The sequence below is a fragment of the Erpetoichthys calabaricus genome, chromosome 4 (assembly GCF_900747795.2).
Source record: "Erpetoichthys calabaricus chromosome 4, fErpCal1.3, whole genome shotgun sequence".
NCBI lineage: Eukaryota > Metazoa > Chordata > Cladistia > Polypteriformes > Polypteridae > Erpetoichthys > Erpetoichthys calabaricus.
The window spans coordinates 130931513-130949966 of NC_041397.2; the positions used below are offsets into that span (position 1 = coordinate 130931513).

General features: G+C 40.7%; 1 protein-coding gene across 1 annotated transcript in view; it reads left to right on the forward strand.

Annotated features, from left to right (window-relative positions):
* The window catches only part of LOC127527420 (uncharacterized), a 35223-nt gene extending 17071 nt beyond the window's left edge, over positions 1 to 18152 (forward strand). Inside the window, exon 4 of the mRNA XM_051926138.1 lies at positions 17544 to 18152. Within this exon, the coding sequence (XP_051782098.1) occupies positions 17544 to 17789 (246 nt within the window). The 3' untranslated portion in view covers positions 17790 to 18152. The remainder of the gene's footprint in view (positions 1 to 17543) is intronic.
* The last annotated feature ends 302 nt before the right edge of the window (positions 18153 to 18454 follow it).

Genomic DNA, 18454 nt, shown 5'->3' on the forward strand with positions numbered 1-18454 from the left:
AGCCATTCAGAGGTGGATTTGCTGGTGTGTTTTTGGTCATTGTCCTGTTGCAGCACCCAAGATCGCTTCAGCTTGAGTTGATGAACAGATGGCCGGACATTCTCCTTCAGGATTTTTTGGTAGACAGTAGAATTCATGTTCCATCTATCACAGCAAGCCTTCCAGGTCCTGAACCAGCAAAACAACCCCAGACCATCACACTACCACCACCATATTTTACTGTTGGTATGATGTTCTTTTTCTGAAATGCTGTGTTCCTTTTACGCCAGATGTAACGGGACATTTGCCTTCCAAAAAGTTCAACTTTTGACTCATCAGTCCACAAGGTATTTTCCCAAAAGTCTTGGCAATCATTGAGATGTTTCTTAGCAAAATTGAGACGAGCCCTAATGTTCTTTTTGCTTAACAGTGGTTTGCGTCTTGGAAATCTGCCATGCAGGCCGTTTTTGCCCAGTCTCTTTCTTATGGTGGAGTCGTGAACACTGACCTTAATTGAGGCAAGTGAGGCCTGCAGTTCTTTAGACGTTGTCCTGGGGTCTTTTGTGACCTCTCGGATGAGTTGTCTCTGTGCTCTTGGGGTAATTTTGGTCGGCCGGCCACTCCTGGAAGGTTCACCACTGTTCCATGTTTTATGCCATTTGTGGATAATGGCTCTCACTGTGGTTCGATGGAGTCCCATAGCTTTAGAAATGGCTTTATAACCTTTACCAGACTGATAGATCTCAATTACTTCTGTTCTCATTTGTTCCTGAATTTCTTTGGATCTTGGCATGATGTCTATCTTTTGAGGTGCTTTTGGTCTACTTCTCTGTGTCAGGCAGCTCCTATTTAAGTGATTTCTTGATTGAAACAGGTGTGGCAGTAATCAGGCCTGGGGGTGGCTACGGAAATTGAACTCAGGTGTGATACACCACAGTTAGGTTATTTTTTAACAAGGGGGCAATTACTTTTTCACACACGGCCATGTAGGTTTGGATTTTTTTTCTCCCTAAATAATAAACATCATCATTTAAAAACTGCATTTTGTGTTTACTTGTGTTATATTTGACTAATGGTTAAATGTGTTTGATGATCACAAACATTTTGTGTGACAAACATGCAAAAGAATAAGAAATCAGGAAGGGGGCAAATAGTTTTTCACACCACTGTATATATATATATTCTCTTCCATTCATATACAGATATTATTATATATACACACGCACATATATATATATATATATAATATATATATATATATATATTATACTATATATATATATATCTCTGTATGTGAATATATATATGTGCGTGTGTATATATATATATATATATATATATATCTTTATGTGTATATATATATATATATATATATATATATATATATAATATATATATATATATATATGTGTGTATATATATATATGTATATATTTCTGTATGTGTATATATATATATATGTGTGTGTATATATATATATATATATATATAAATATATCTATATATATATATATATATATATATATATATATATGAAAGGACGCACTATCTTTGATATATGCACATACTGAATCGACAGGACACACATTCAACTGGGACAACGTAAAAGTAAAATTTAAGGCCAGTACAAAAAGCGCCAGAGAGTTGGCCGAGTCTTGGCTATCAGATGAAACGCCATCAACAGACACTTGGACATAAACCCAGCATATGCCAACTTAAGAAGGACATAGGCACTTTAATTAAACGATACACCCCCCCCCTTTGATCATACTGCTCAGGAATAAAACTATTTTATGATACGTGATTCGTTTTTTCTCCCTTTGTGGATCTCCAACTGCAAATATGCAAACCGTATCACAGACCTTCTCTTCCATTCATATATATATATATATATATATATATATATATATATATATGTGTATGTGTATGTGTGTGTGTATGTATGTGTATATATATATGTTGATATGTGTGTGTGTGTATGTATGTATATGTATATATATGTGGATGTGTATATGTATATATATATATGTAGATATGTATATATATGTATATATGTATATGTATATATATGTTTATATGTGTGTGTGTGTATATTATATATATAAAAGACAGCAACACTCATAACTGACAACACAATTACATTGACAATCATATTACGTTATTTTTAAAATGTTTCCTTTTCTTTTTCATAACCTCTTTAACACACTACTTCTCTGCTGCGAAGCGCGGGTATTTTGCTATTTATCTATATATATAAAGGAGAGTTGGGATCCGAGAGACTGTGTTTGTGGAGGGATGGAGAGTTAAGGCGGGTGTTGGAGTCACGTGATCATCTCCCCTCCCATTCACCTCATTTCATTCACTTCATTTCGCTCCAAGCTGAGCTCCGCAGCTGGCGCGGTCTTGCTGTTCTTGATTTCCTTTTCACATGGCCAAGTATACATTGCATGCTCAAGAGTAAGCTCAGCGCACAACTTGGTCATATTACAACCGGAGGGGCGAACTGACAACATGGTATACAAAGAGATCCTTAACAAATAATTATTGGTATAATTTCCTTCAGTTTATTATTTAAAATTTTAAAGCAGTACTTCGCCGCTGCGAAGCGCGGGTATTTTGCTATATATATATATATATATATGACAGCAAAACTCATAACAATGACAAACACAATTACATTGACAATCATGTTATGTTCTTTTTAAAATGTTTCCTTTTCTTTTTCATAACCTCTTTAACACTCTACTTCTCCGCTGCGAAGCGCGGGTATTTTGCTATATATATATATATATATATAATATAATATATATATATATATATATATATATATATATATATATATATATATATACATATCTACATATATATATATATATATATATATATATATATATATATATACATATCTACATATATATATATATATATATATATATATATATATCAAATCAATGTCAACCTTTTGTAGGGTCTGTCCCTGAGACTTATTAATTGTCATTGCGAAGCAGAGCCGTAGTGGAAATTGGAGGCGTTTGAATTGAAATGGGAGATCAGAGGGTATAACGGGGATGCGAGGAATAAAAACTCTCTCCCCTGAGCCACCGCCAGTAAAAATAGTTGCCTGAATGAGGTTCTTTTGCAGACACGTGACCTGAAGTCTCGTGCCGTCACAAAGTTTCAGTGGCTGTACGCAAATCCACAATCGGTTTCATATTGTTTTCGCACGTTACCAATTGTGTAATGTGTTTTTTGAACAGGTTTGATTCATCGAAGTGATCACTCCTGCTGCGTTCAGTCACTTCACGTGAGCCGCTCTCTTGTGTGATGTTGCGATGTCCACGGGTTTATTTAATGTTAGCTAAGACCCGGCAGTTAAAAGTTTCTCGCTACAGCAATTTTAACTCTGTCACAAAGTGATCCAAACTGTCGTTTATACCTCGTGTCTTCTCATTAAACTTGTATCTCGTGAATATGGCATTGCAAACGGCAGCGGGGTCAGTTCACGTGCTTACATGGAAGGCGTGATGACGTGATATATTTTGATATATATCAAAATACCCGTGCTTCGCAGTGGCGAAGTACTGCTTTAAAATTTTTATTAAGAAGAAAAGTAAACCTTTTTAAACTGAGGGAAAATGAATCAATAATTATTTCTTAAGGATCTCTTTGTATACCATGTTGTCAGTTCGCCCTTCCGGTTGTAATATGACCAAGCTGTGTGCTGAGCTTACTCTTGAGCATGAAATCTAACGTGGTTTGTGCCCTTCAGAGTGAAAACAGTTTGCATTCACCTTTTTAATAAAAGGCGAGCTTTTAAGCCTGAGAAATCACCCCGTAAATGCACACGTTTAATTGCACATGTGTTAATATGTATGCTTACACAGTATTAAAAGACACTGAACAACGTCATTTACCTTTGTTCCCGCGTTTGATAAAAGGCGAGCTTTTAAGTCTGAGAAATCACCCCATAAATGCACACGTTTAATTGCACGTGTTAATATGTATGCTTACACAGTATTAAAAGACACTCAACAACGTCATTTACCTTTGTTCCCGCGTTTGATAAAAGGCGAGCTTTTAAGCCTGAGAAATCACCCCGTAAATGCACACGTTTAATTGCTCATGTGTTAATATGTATGCTTACACAGTATTAAAAGACACTCAACAACGTCATTTACCTTTGTTCCCGCGTTTGATAAAAGGCGAGCTTTTAAGCCTGAGAAATCACCCCGTAAATGCACACATTTAATTGCACATGTGTTAATATGTATGCATACACAGTATTAAAAAGACACTCAAAAATTAACGTCATTTACCTTCGTTCCCGCGTTTGACTCATGCTGTAAATCTCTTCCTTGTTTTTAGTTCACGTGATTACGTAGGAGGCGTGATGACGCGATACGTGACTCCGCCTCCTCCATTAGAGTATATGGACAAAAAACAGGTTCCAGTTATGACCATTACATGTAGAATTTCGAAATGAAACCTGCCTAACTTTTGTAAGTAAGCTGTAAGGAATGAGCCTGCCAAATTTCAGCCTTCTACCTACACGGGAAGTTGGAGAATTAGTGATGAGTCAGTCAGTGAGTCAGTCAGTGAGGGCTTTGCCTTTTATTAGTATAGATGACTCATTAATGAAAATCCAAATTGATCATTAGTATATACTGTAAATTCAGTAAAAAAAGAAACTAGTATTATTTAAAAAGTAAATTTTCAATCATTAGCCTAATCACCCCTCCTTTAACCGTCACCTTATCGTGGTGGAGGGGTTTGCATGTCCCAATGATCCTAGGAGCTCTGTTGTCCGGGGCTTTATGCCCCTGGTAGGGCCACCCAAGGCAAACTGGTCCTAGGTGAGGGATGAGACAAAGAGCGGTTAAACAAACCTCCTATGAAGAAAAACCATTTTGGACGGCATTTTCCCTTGCCCGGATGCGGGTCACCGGGGCCCCACTCTGGAGCCAGGCCTGGAGGTGGGGCTCGATGGCGAGCGCCTGGTGGCCGGGCCTGCACCCATGGGGCTCGGCCGGGCACAGCCCGAAGAGGCAACGTGGGTCCCCCTTCCCATGGGCTCACCACCTATGGGAGGGGCCAAGGAGGTCGGGTGCAGTGTGAGTTGGGTGGTGGCCGAAGGCGGGGACCTTGGCGGTCCGATCCTCGGCTACAGAAACTGGCTCTTGGGACGTGGAATGTCACCTCTCTGAAGGGGAAGGAGCCTGAGCTAGTGCGCGAAGTTGAGAGGTTCCGGCTAGATATAGTCGGGCTCACCTCGACGCACAGCTTGGACTCTGGAACCAATCTCCTTGAGAGGGGCTGGACTCTCTACCACTCTGGAGTTGCCCCCGGTGAGAGGCGCCGAGCAGGTGTGGGTATACTTATTGCCCCCCAACTTGGAGCCTGTACATTGGGGTTTACCCCGGTGGACGAGAGGGTAGCCTCCCTTCGCCTTCGGGTGGGGGGACAGGTCCTAACTGTTGTTTGTGCGTATGCACCGAACAGCAGTTCGGAGTACCCACCCTTTTTGGAGTCCCTGGAGGGGGTGCTAGAGGGCATACCTTCTGGGGACTCCCTCGTTCTGCTGGGAGACTTCAATGCTCACGTGGGCAATGACAGTGAGACCTGGAAGGGCGTGATTGGGAGGAATGGCCCCCCTGATCTGAACCCGAGCGGTGTTTTGTTATTGGACTTCTGTGCTCGTCACGGATTGTCCATAACGAACACCATGTTCAAGCATAGGGGTGTTCATATGTGCACTTGGCACCAGGACACCCTAGGCCTCAGTTCGATGATCGACTTTGTGGTCGTGTCGTCGGACTTGCGGCCACATGTCTTGGACACTCGGGTGAAGAGAGGGGCGGAGCTGTCAACTGATCACCACCTGGTGGTGAGTTGGCTTCGATGGTGGGGGAGGATGCCGGTCAGGCGTGGTAGGCCCAAACGTGTTGTGAGGGTCTGCTGGGAACGTCTGGCAGAGCCCCCTGTCAGAAGTGGCTTCAACTCCCACCTCCGGCAGAACTTCGACCACATCCCGAGGGAGGTGGGGGACATTGAGTCCGAATGGGCCATGTTCCGTGCCTCTATTGTTGAGGCAGCTGACCGGAGCTGTGGCCGTAAGGTGGTCGGTGCCTGTCGTGGCGGCAATCCCCGAACCCGCTGGTGGACACCGGCGGTGAAGGATGCCATCAAGCTGAAAAAGGAGTCCTACAGGACCCTTTTGTCCTGTGGGACCCCGGAGGCAGCTGATAGGTACCGGCAGACCAAGCGGAATGCGGCTTTGGTGGTTGCTGAGGCAAAAACTCGGGCGTGGGAGGAGTTTGGGGAGGCCATGGAGAATGACTTTCGGACGGCTTCGAGGAGATTCTGGTCCACCATCCGGCGTCTCAGGAAGGGGAAGCAGTGCAGTGTCAACACTGTATATGGTGGGGATGGTGCGCTGCTGACCTCGACTCGGGACGTTGTGGGTCGGTGGGGGGAATACTTTGAAGACCTCCTCAATCCCATTAACATGCCTTCCAATGAGGAAGCAGAGCCTGGGGACTCAGAGGTGGGCTCCCCCATCTCTGGGACTGAGGTCACCGAGGTGGTCAAAAAACTCCTTGGTGGCAGGGCCCCGGGGGTGGATGAGATACGCCCGGAGTTCCTCGAGGCTCTGGATGTTGTAGGACTGTCTTGGCTGACACGCCTCTGCAACATCGCATGGACATCAGGGACAGTGCCTCTGGATTGGCAGACCGGGGTGGTGGTCCCCCTCTTTAAGAAGGGGGATCGGAGGGTGTGTTCCAACTACAGAGGGATCACACTCCTCAGCCTCCCTGGAAAAGTCTATTCAGGGGTCCTGGAGAGGAGGGTCCGTCGGATAGTCGAGCCTCGGATTCAGGAGGAACAGTGTGGTTTTCGTCCTGGTCGCGGAACAGTGGACCAGCTCTATACCCTTAGCAGGGTCCTGGAGGGTGCATGGGAGTTTGCCCAACCAGTCTACATGTGTTTTGTGGACTTAGAAAAGGCATTCGACCGTGTCCCTCGGGGAATCCTGTGGGGGGTACTCCGAGAGTATGGGGTACCGGCCCCCCTGATAAGGGCTGTTCAGTCCCTGTACGATCAGTGCCAGAGCTTGGTCCGCATTGCCGGCAGTAAGTCGAACCCGTTTCCAGTGAGAGTTGGACTCCGCCAGGGCTGCCCTTTGTCACCGATTCTGTTCATAACTTTTATGGACAGAATTTCTAGGCGCGGCCAGGGTGTTGAGGGGGTCCGGTTTGGTGGGCTCAGGATTGGGTCACTGCTTTTTGCAGATGATGTTGTCCTGTTTGCTTCATCAGGCCGTGATCTTCAGCTCTCTCTGGATCGGTTTGCAGCCGAGTGTGAAGCGGCTGGGATGAGAATCAGCACCTCCAAATCCGAGACCATGGTCCTCAACCGGAAAAGGGTGGAGTGCCCTCTCAGGGTTGGTAGCGAGATCCTGCCCCAAGTGGAGGAGTTCAAGTATCTCGGGGTCTTGTTCACGAGTGATGGAAGAATGGAGCGTGAGATCGACAGGCGGATCGGTGTGGCATCCGCAGTAATGCGGGCGTTGCATCGGTCTGTCGTGGTGAAAAAGGAGCTGAGCCGCAAGGCGAAGCTCTCAATTTACCAGTCGATCTATGTTCCTACCCTCACCTATGGTCATGAGCTATGGGTAGTGACCGAAAGAACGAGATCGCGAATACAAGCGGCTGAAATGAGTTTCCTCCGCAGGGTGTCTGGGCTTTCCCTTAAAGATAGGGTGAGAAGCTCAGTCATCCGGGAGGGGCTCAGAGTAGAGCCGCTGCTCCTCCGCATCGAGAGGAGTCAGATGAGGTGGCTCGGGCATCTGATCAGGATGCCTCCTGGACGCCTCCCTGGTGAGGTGTTCCAGGCACGTCCAACCGGGAGGAGGCCCTGGGGAAGACCCAGGACACGCTGGAGGGACTATGTCTCTCGTCTGGCCTGGGAACGCCTTGGGATTCTCCCGGAAGAGCTAGAAGAAGTGGCCGGGGAGAGGGAAGTCTGGGCATCTCTGCTCAAGCTGCTGCCCCCGCGACCCGACCTCGGATAAGCGGGAGACAATGGATGGATGGATGGATGGATGGATGGATGGATTAGCCTAATCATAGTTAGTATTTTATAGGGTGATTACATTTCACCATTAGAAGTATTAAGAATAGTTTTCAATTAAAACAAGATACTGTATAATTTTTCAGTTTTTATAATATTTGGATTAAACATTTTAAACATTTTATTTCCTGTAGTATTCTCATAAATAGCCTTTTTTATATACAGTAGCGGCCAAAAGTTTTGGCAGTGACACAAATGTTGTGTTTTGCAAACTGCTGCTTCAGCATTTTCAGATTATTTTACATGTTTCTGTGGTATACTGAAGAACAATTATTTCATAAGTTTCAAAACCTTTTATTGGCAAATACATGAAATTTATGTAAAGAGTCAATATTTATAGTGTTGACCTTTCTTCTTCATAACTTCTGCTGTTCGCTCTGGCATGCTGGATATCAGCATCTGGGCCAAATCCTGAACTGATGGTGATCCATTCTTGCCTTTTTAGTGCTTGGAGTTGATCACAATTTGTGGGCTTCTGCTTATCCACCCTCTTTTTTAAGAATTGACCACAGGTTCTTAATGGGATTAAGATCTGGGGGGTTTCCTTGCCACGGGTCCAAACTTTCAATGTTATGAACTCCGAGCCACTTCGTTATCACTTTTGTCTTGTGACATGGTGCTCCACCATGCTTGAAAATACGCAGATCATCACCAAATTGCGCCTGGATTGTTGGTAGAAGTTGCTCATAGAGGACGTTTTGATACCATTTTTTATTTATGGCAGTGTTCTTGGGCAGAATTGTGAGTGGGCCCACTCCCTTGGATGAGAAGCAACCCCATGGATTGTCTCGGTATGCTTCACTGTTGGCACGACACAGGACTCATGGTTCAGTTCACCTTTTCGTTCTCCAGACAATCGATTTTCCAGATGTCCCAGACAGTCGGAAGGAGGATTAATCTGAAAAAATAACTTTGCACCAGTGTTCTGCTGTCCAATCCTTGTATGTTCTGTAGATTTTCAGTCTGTCCTTGATGTTTTTCTTGGAAAGAAATGGCCTTCTTTACACAAGACCATTGTCCAAAAGTCTTCACCTCACTTTGCGTATAGATGCACTCACACCCACCTTCCGCCAGTACTGAGCAAGCTCTGCAATTCTGTAGCTGACTCTTCAGGAGGAGACAGTTCTGGAGCTTGCTGGACATTTTAGCTGATCATTTTGTGCCAGGGCCAAAATAAGTGAAATGTATTTTTATGATAAAGTTAACTTTTTATGCTAATAAATTTCTTTGCAATTAATTAATATGCATCTGATCACTGTACACAATGATATAAAAACAATATGAATTGCCACCACAAAAACTGAAACCACAAATTTTGCAAAACACAACATTTGTGTCACTGCCAAAACCTTTGGCCACTACTGTATGTTAACACTTTATAAATATGCAATCATTTACAGTAGATCTAGTGTGCTTGCAACTGGCTGTCAAACATAAACTGGCAACATTACATAAAAATAGCATAATATTCTCCAGCTAGCTTAATCCAGTAAAAGGTCATGGCAGGGCCACAGCCTATCCTGGCAGAACTGGGTGGCTGGCAAATTGGCACCAGATAAAATTGACATAATACATTAACATATCAAAGAAATTCTTGACATTTTCTGTGATCATATTTTTATTGAAGAATTCATGAAAATGTAGAAAATAAATAAAATTAATAGAACATACACTACTGGTAGGTTTAATAAACCTCAGTTTGTCTTCAAATTTAATCATATGAAATGCAATGAATAGTCTGAAATAATGAAAAGGTAAACTGTAAACTGTCAGAGTTTTAAATTTAAATTTTAGTTTAGCAAAAAGGAAATATCATAATGTTACAAATAGGCCTTTTTCAGGGAACAACTAAAATGTTACAACCTAAAGATGTTCTAAATTAAGCCTTGCAAGTTGAAACAATTTGTACAGGTGTCCTAACTTCTACTGAAAACCTTTTGTCTAAAAGTGGAGTTGGAACAAACTGTGTTACTACATTCTCTGAAGAACTACTTTTCTTTTTTTTCAGTTTTTGCCCACCTAAGCTTTAAATTTAAATCTCTGAAAATGTACTGCTTACCTGTTTACCATTTTAGGTCATTCATTGCCTTTCAGCTGATTGACTTTGAAGAAAAACTGGAAAAACCAAGGGGTTCTATAACTTTTGACCCATAATGTATGCCATTAAGCAAAACCACGCCACAATCTCTACTCTTTGAGGAAGATTAAAATACAGACACAATGGGAATGTCTATAATGATCCTGTGTGACAAACTAAAGAGAACTGCAGTTCATAACTAGAATGACAAAGAAAAGTATCCAAGGTGGTTAAACTTCTACCGTCACCAACCACCAGACGTTCAGCCACCCATAAGGTTCATGATTGAACACCTTTTGCTAATGCTGGAACCAAAAAATCTATTGATCTTCAACACTGAGACTGCTAGAGGAATGAGTTTCTAGTAAGAAGATTTCCAAGAGTTAGCAGAAACGCCAGTGCCATCTTGGCAGCAATTGTACCCAGGAAAAATCCCTGCTGGACTGGATTAACAGAGAGTGTGGAGAGGTCAAGGAGAAGTAAAATGTTGGTTAAGAGAGAAAATTGGACAAAGAGGATTGATGAGGGAGAGAATTTAAGACAAAAGAAAAAAAATGGGTGACAGAGAAACAGTTCCAACCTTTGGAGGAAATGTAGTGAGTCTAACTCTTGGTACTCAACGAAAGCAAATATCTAGTGGTTGACATTAGAACATTTTGATGAGAACAGGACATTCAGGCAACAAAGTTTATCAATCACATTCATCTAATTTCTTCAAAATAATATGGAGTCTAATTTTGAAAGTCCCTAGAGCCATACTGTATTTACCACACTACATGGTAATTTATTTCATTTGCCAATAGATCTATTTGTCAAGGAAAATATTCAAACATTTTAGTGAAAGTTACCCTCAAACTTCCAGCAGTGTTCCTGTGTTATGGTTGAAAATGTATTTTAAAGAACCAGCTTGGATTCACTGTACTAATTCTCTACAGTGTTAAACACTTCCATTACATCACCTTAAAGGTTCGTTTGTTTAAACTAAAAAGATTTAATCATTTGTCGTAGCTCAGACCCTATTCTGCAGTCTCTGAATCAGCCTAGTTGCTCTTTTCTGAACTTTTACTTGCATTACTATGTTATATTTGTAATATGGAGACAAAAACTGCACACAATCCTGCAGATGAGGTCTCAGTGGTGTGTTATATAGCATAAGCATAACCTGCCTTGACTTGTACTGCACACAATCCGATTAGCCTTCTTAACCACTTCTGTGCATTGTCTAGATGTAGAAATTGAAAAGTCCAGTACAGCTCATTGGACCATTGTATAAGGTGCTTTAACGTTTCAAACATCATATTGTGTATTTGCCACATATTTGTTCAAGTCTGAATTCTGTCCACCTGTAATGATTAGGCTGATTATACATTTTCTGCCATTTTACATTGTTTGGTATCATCTTCAGACATAACCAACTAGTTTTTTACTTTTGACAGTTATAGCATTAAGTCAAGAAATAAGTAATGTATAACACATTTTATTTCTGCTTATTAATTAATAGTAATTTCTCATATACCTTTTGCATTTGTATTAATACTACTTTCCACTGAAGTTACTAACCTGGCCTGTCCTAAACTTCTCCATTCCATAGTTTAAACAATTGACTAACCTAATCATATATCTGTTCAATACACTGGGGCCCCTCTAGTTTCCATTACAGCAGAACTGGTCTCATCTGTTTCAGAAAGTGTCCCAATGTCCCATAAACCTATGACCCTAAATTAAAATCTGAGACTCACATTGAAAATATTGTTTTTGTCATTCTTACCTGTGGTTGCATGCAGCACTAGTACAACTTCAAAGAAGACTAACTTGTCAGTTCTACTCTTCAGCGCTTAGCACTTAACTCCTTAACTGGAATGGAAAATGGAGGCAGAGGTATCAGCTCAGATTTGCAAAATTTCCCTCAAGATGGGTGGTGACTGCTGCATGCACTTTTGTATCTCTGCAAGGCATTGTTCACTAAATCTCGTATCTAATGGTAGACAGAAAAACAGGCAAACATTGTAAAATAAGCTTATATATTTTTGCCAGATAGGTTTTTGAAAAAGAGTGGCATTATTATTGTATAAATTTATAATAAACTATGCTATGTCCAGTTCACTTTAAGGAATGCAATGCCAGTGAATAAATTTGAAGATTACCGACAGATATTATCAAAGATAATACTGGAAATTGAGACATCTGCCCTTATTCTAAACCTGTTTATCCATTGCAGGGTCCTGGGGAAATTGGAGCCTGCCCCAGCAAGCATTGGGTGCAAGCCAGGAACATTCCCTAGACAGTGTGCCAACCCATTGCTGGGTAAATACACACACACACACCTATCAGGTGTGCATTGCCAATACACCTAACCTGTTTGTCTGTGGACTCGGGGAGAAAAATGAGGTACCTAGAGAAGACCCATACAGACATGGGAAGAATATGCAGACTACACGTAGACTTGAACCCTGGTCTCCTTGTTGCAAGGCAGCAACACTACAACATTTAACTTTTGAATAAAAAAAAAATCTAATTGTACTTTAAGCAATGTATGGATGGGTAGGGAAAAAATGGGTGCTCAATTTACATGTCTATGGCAGAGGCATCAGAAAATATTTTAAGGAATGGGGTGTTGCCGTGAAAAATTAAATTTGTGACATCATTTCTTGTTTTAAAGCTGACAACATAAATAATGAGCATCTATATATATAATTCACTCAGGCAGCCGACCATGGCAGGCAAGACGCAACACAGAGCCACGCCCATAATTCACTAAGGCAGCCGACCATGGCAGGCAAGACGCAACACAGAGCCCTGCCCACCAACAATTCACTAAGCTGCCGTGCACGCCGATGATTTCTGCACGTGTTCAGTCTCTCCCTGTGCAGCGAGAGAGAGAGAGAGACAGACAGACAGACAGACACGAGAGAGAGACACATACACACAGAGGTGCGCGAGAGAGAGACACACACACACGTACGCACACACACGCACACACACACACACACACGAGAGAGGGGGCTGGACGCATAAGGCAGAGAAGGCAGTTAAAGAATGCACCGGGCTTGATTTTGTTTTCACTTCTGTTTACAGCAATCGGTTCGTAGTGTACATTGTTGCAATGTTACTTTTCTTGGTGGTTTATTAAATTATGGAGTTTTCAAATGTTCATTTTTTTCCCTGTGCTTAAAACTAATTAAAAAAGTGTTTTTAGCGAGTGGTTCATAGCGCTATAGCGCAAACTCTTGCAGTGTTAAGTTTTCTCTGTTGTTCAAGGTTTTCTCAGTGTTATTCAATGTTTTTACATTTAGTTTACTATTACGCTGTGCATTCTATTGCATAATCTTCTATATATATAATTCACTAAGCAGCCGACCATGGCAGGCAAGACGAAAGACACAGCCACGCCCGCCAACTCACAGAGCCCCGCCCCCCCCAACAATTCACTAAACAGCCGACCATGGCATGCAAGACAGAGACCATGGGATACGCACGACAGAGCCACGCCCACCAACTCACATAGTCCCGCCCACCAACTCTAAGACCATGGGATACGCATGACAGAGCCCTGCCCACCAACTCTAACCCTCCTCCCGCATCATGGGATACACATGACAAAGCCCCACCTGCCAACTCTAACCCTCCTCCCGCGTCCACCCTCGCTCTCGAGGCATGCACACTGCCTGCTCATGTGCCAGCACGCAACACCTCACCAAACTTCGCCTCAGTCGCTTTCGTCTCTGCTACGGTCCACATGCATCTTTGAGCCACGTTGACTTTTCATTGTTCTTTTCAGTTCCGGCTGCTAATCCACCAAGTCGCCCGACCATGGGATACGCACGCATGCAAGACAGAGCCCCACCCACCAACTCTAACCCTCCTCCCGTGTCATGGGATACACACGACAGAGCCCCGCCCGCCAACTCTAACCTTCCTCCTGCGTCCACCCTCGCTCTCGAGGCATGAGCAGGCAGTGCGTATGGGGTACGCAAGACAGAGCGTTGTTCTTAGTCACGGAAGCATAGTCATACAGTCTGCTCAACAATACGCTGACTACATGAATACTACCGGAGTTTATGGTGGCGAGGCAGAAATTGTGGCAATGTCCCAAATGCTTCCAGCTACTATCACCATTCACTTCTGAGATATCCCTGACCCCATCAGATTCAAATTTGCCTTTTACTTTTACACGCAGACAATTTCCTGTTAGATTGGCCTTTGCAATGACAATTGATAAGGCACAGGGCCAAACTTTCAAAAAGATATGCCTGTATCTGCCAAAACCAGTTTTCAGTCACGGACAATTGTATGTTGCTCTCTCCAGAGTTCCATCTTTTCATTCACTCACAGTCGTATCCTGAAACCCACCCCATTTGGACAACTGTGTCTTTCAGGAAGTGTTCACACATCAATAAATAATTATGTGGCATATGCTACGCTGCGGGTTGGCTAGTACAGTATAATGAGCCTACTGACTTACAGTATTATATTTTACATAAATAAGTCACAGAAAGAATTCTATGAAATAACAAGGACGTGTTAAGGAAAAAATGTCTTTAAAAATAATTAGTAGCAAACTAAGCACGAGCAGAAGAGTTGTTTAATCAAGTGCTCATAGATGATGTCAGTGGGTGAATAGAAAGGGATCTTGGTATGCAAGTATATAGGCTGAGCTGGAAGATTTCAAGGATAATGGAAAAAACTGGGAATAGTAATGGATCTATGGGGGGAACGAGAAAATACAAGGGCTTCTGGTGTGATTAGAGCATGAGTAGATGGCAGATTTCTCCTGTGGCCATAACAGTGGGAACCGCAGTAGTGGCTGCAGTAAAAGAAAACAATGCACTTGGGCTTACAGTATATGCAAAAGACCAGCCTGCTGCATCATTCACTGTAGGCTGGGGTGTGTCACAATATAAATTCACTACATGACTCCATTTTTTTCAGTCCCAAAAACATGTAAAATACCTTATAGATGGGTTTTAGCAAAATAAGAACAGCTGTTAAGGATTACATGCAAAAGCAAACTGTAGTCCCCAGGTTTAATATGGAAAGTATGCTGCACAGTGGCTGAAAAATAATATAAAACTGATGTTTTACTTAAAAATATCCTTGAAACTGGTGATGATTTCAAGGAACCTGATATATGTGCAGCTTGCCTGTAATTTTACAAAATTATTTGCTGTGCTTGTCCTAGGTATTCAGGTTGTGACTTTCTCTGCTATTTTTGCCCTTTTTTAAGAAAAAAAAATGTAGTAAAAAAATCTGAAATGTATTTCTGGCCAGTAAATGTAGTGTCAATATTGTTATTTATAGGGTCATGATTGACTCTTTTTCAAATGTACAGTATGTATTCTGTTAAACTATCCAAAAACATAACTCTTTGCTCTCACCCTGCTATTTTAACCAATAAGCACTAGTGGAACTCAAATTGCCTATAAATTATTTTTATTAATTTTTATAATATAACTGATCACCTAATGTGGTGTGTTCTCCAGTGAAGTCTGCTTCATCACCCTCAGCATCCCACTTCTTGTGCTGTGGTCTGTGTAGTTAGAGCATCTGCCTGCTAGCAAGGAAGAATGGGAAGTCAGTGAGAGCATCTGTGAGCTTTCAGATAATAGCAGGGCTGCCCTGGAGAGTTATGACATGCTGATGCTCCTGGAAAGAGGTGAAAAATGACCTGCTATATAAAAGCACCATTAATTCAAACACTTCAATTAAATTGAACTACATGGAGACCTCTAGCTCAGAGAACAATTGACATCTCACCTCAAATAGTAGTTTGCAGTCCTTACTAGAAGAAAATCATCTTAGGTATTTTGGCTTTTGCATTTTAATTGAGTAGTTTTCTGCCAAGGCCAGAAGAAAAGAAAGGAAAGGACATGAGTGTCAGTGTTTAGACTTACACTGTATTAAAGTAGTCACATTGACCCCTATTGCTCAACAAAGACTGGAGATTTTGTGTTGAAAAGAACTCCATTACCTTCCTGTATGGAAAAGTTATCTTCAGCCATGTTTAGTTGCACCTACTTTAACAGTGTGTAAAAATGTGTAAAGAAAAAGAACTACCACATATCAATATTAAAAAATGCAGGTAGAATAATGGCAGAAAAAGTTAAATTGGTGCACATGTAGACAAAAAAATCAGATTTGTGCAAATATGAAGGTTTAATGCAAACATATGTTAAGTTGTTCATGTAAGAAAAAATATTCCTGTTTTTAATGTATTTGTGCAATTGGAGGTTACACCTAGAAAGTACACTGAATGTAATAGATTTTAGACTTCTATTAGATTTGTCACTGTTCACTTCCAGACAAAATACCCAGAAGATTTGATCAGATGATGTGTTACAGAGTACACTGTCTAAATTATAGGTAAACAAAGGTTATCGTTAATCTATGCACTAACACTATAGTAAGGCCACATCTGTAATACTGATGTTTTGATCTGCATTTTACAAAAGAATGGCACTTGAGATGTTCAGTTCCCTATAAATTATATGATATAGTCTGAAGCCTTTATGTTGCACAATTTTACATAAGCACCAGAATATTACCTCTTATCAAATATATCTGATATATTCTTCATTAACCTATGAACTAATAAACTTCCTTAAAGAAAATGTGCTAATGAAGAAAGTTAAAGGAGTTGAACCTTTACAATTTTTGCGGGAGACAGTAGTACTTCGGGGACTAGCAAAACGTGATATTATTTTGCAAGAGATAGATAGCCTATGATGGACTGAATGGCCATTTGTAGTTCTCTTGTTTTAATATTCTAAAAATAATAATTTTTTTACAATGATTCTGAAGAGAGGCTTACACATCCTCTTTCCTGTCACGTATCTGTATAAAAGACGCATTGTGCTTTAACTCACCCACAGCTAATAATGCATCAAATAGACCTCTCTTTAACATTAAACTGTGAAATTTCCTACCTGTTTTTTTTTTTTTTTATAAAAGATGTCTGTTTTTTTTTTGGTCTGTTTACTCTATGTTTAAGGAGGTAGTGCATTCTAAAATAAGCTTTAGCACTGTTACGTTATAGTTTAAGGGATACTGGGTAAATTCCAACCTTCCCTGTTTAGAGTTTACATAAGTTTTCCCTAAGTGTTCTGGTTTCCTCTGACATATTACTGCTTTTTGTCTTGCTCCCAGAATAATATTTGGCTCTAATGAGTATGTTCTAGAATGCAGTAAGCTGGTTCATAACATGAATGATCAACCTTCAAATCCTGGCCATCTTTTATGATGTCAATTTGTAATTGCCATCAAACATAAAATTGATTTTTATGGTAATGTTATATCATGTGCCAGCCTATTAAAAAACCTGTCATTTTTTTTCCTTACCTAAGTTTTTCTTTATCTGTAGAATTCCCTATTCAGAAGAAAGTCATCCATGGAAAACAAAACGTCAGATAAAAGAAACAAATTGAATATGGAAGACGGTCAACAGAATGAACAACCAAAATTTAACACATCTAGTCAAGTTGATGGTAAAACCATGAATGATAATTTCTCCAGTAAAAATAAAGACTCTACAGAGTTGGACAGTACTGAGCATAATCCAGTTTCTCAAGATAAGAAATCCCATTCCTCCACTTGCATTATACTGTGAAAAATGTAACATAGGCCTATGTTGTGATAAATGTTGGCTTGAGTTTCTTAGAAAAAGGTAATACAGAGTGTCACTGTACACTGAGAATGGATACATTTGTATTACCCATATTCTATTTTATTTTATGAGCCTGATGAACAGTGATTTGTAGTTCTCTTCAAAAGTGCCAAACATTTATACATCAGTTTTTCTTGAAGAAGTCCATGTAATATTTTCATGGATAAAAAATTATTTTTATCATTGTAAACTGAATTCCAGGAATGTATTTCAGTAGGTGTGTAAATTAACATTCAAAGGAATGAATAGAAAGGAAATCAAAATACTTAATGAAGCTTGATTTAAATAACTGTGTGTATGTATGTATATATACAGTATATATATATATATATATTTTTTTTTTTTTTTTTTCTTTTTGAAGCTGTTATTGCAGTGGTAACAGGGAAACTGAACTTGGCTTGATAATGACTACAAATAATGTACCATAAGTTATTTTTTTAAACAGTATATTTTACTACAAAATTTAAATACTGTTTAAAATTTTCACTCCTCTGCTTCACTGTGTAAATTACAGATGTTTGTGGTAAAAAGGAGAAACAATTAAAGCACTGGATGCACTTTAATTTCATACATACATATAAAACCACGCATATTCAGAAATAAAGTGG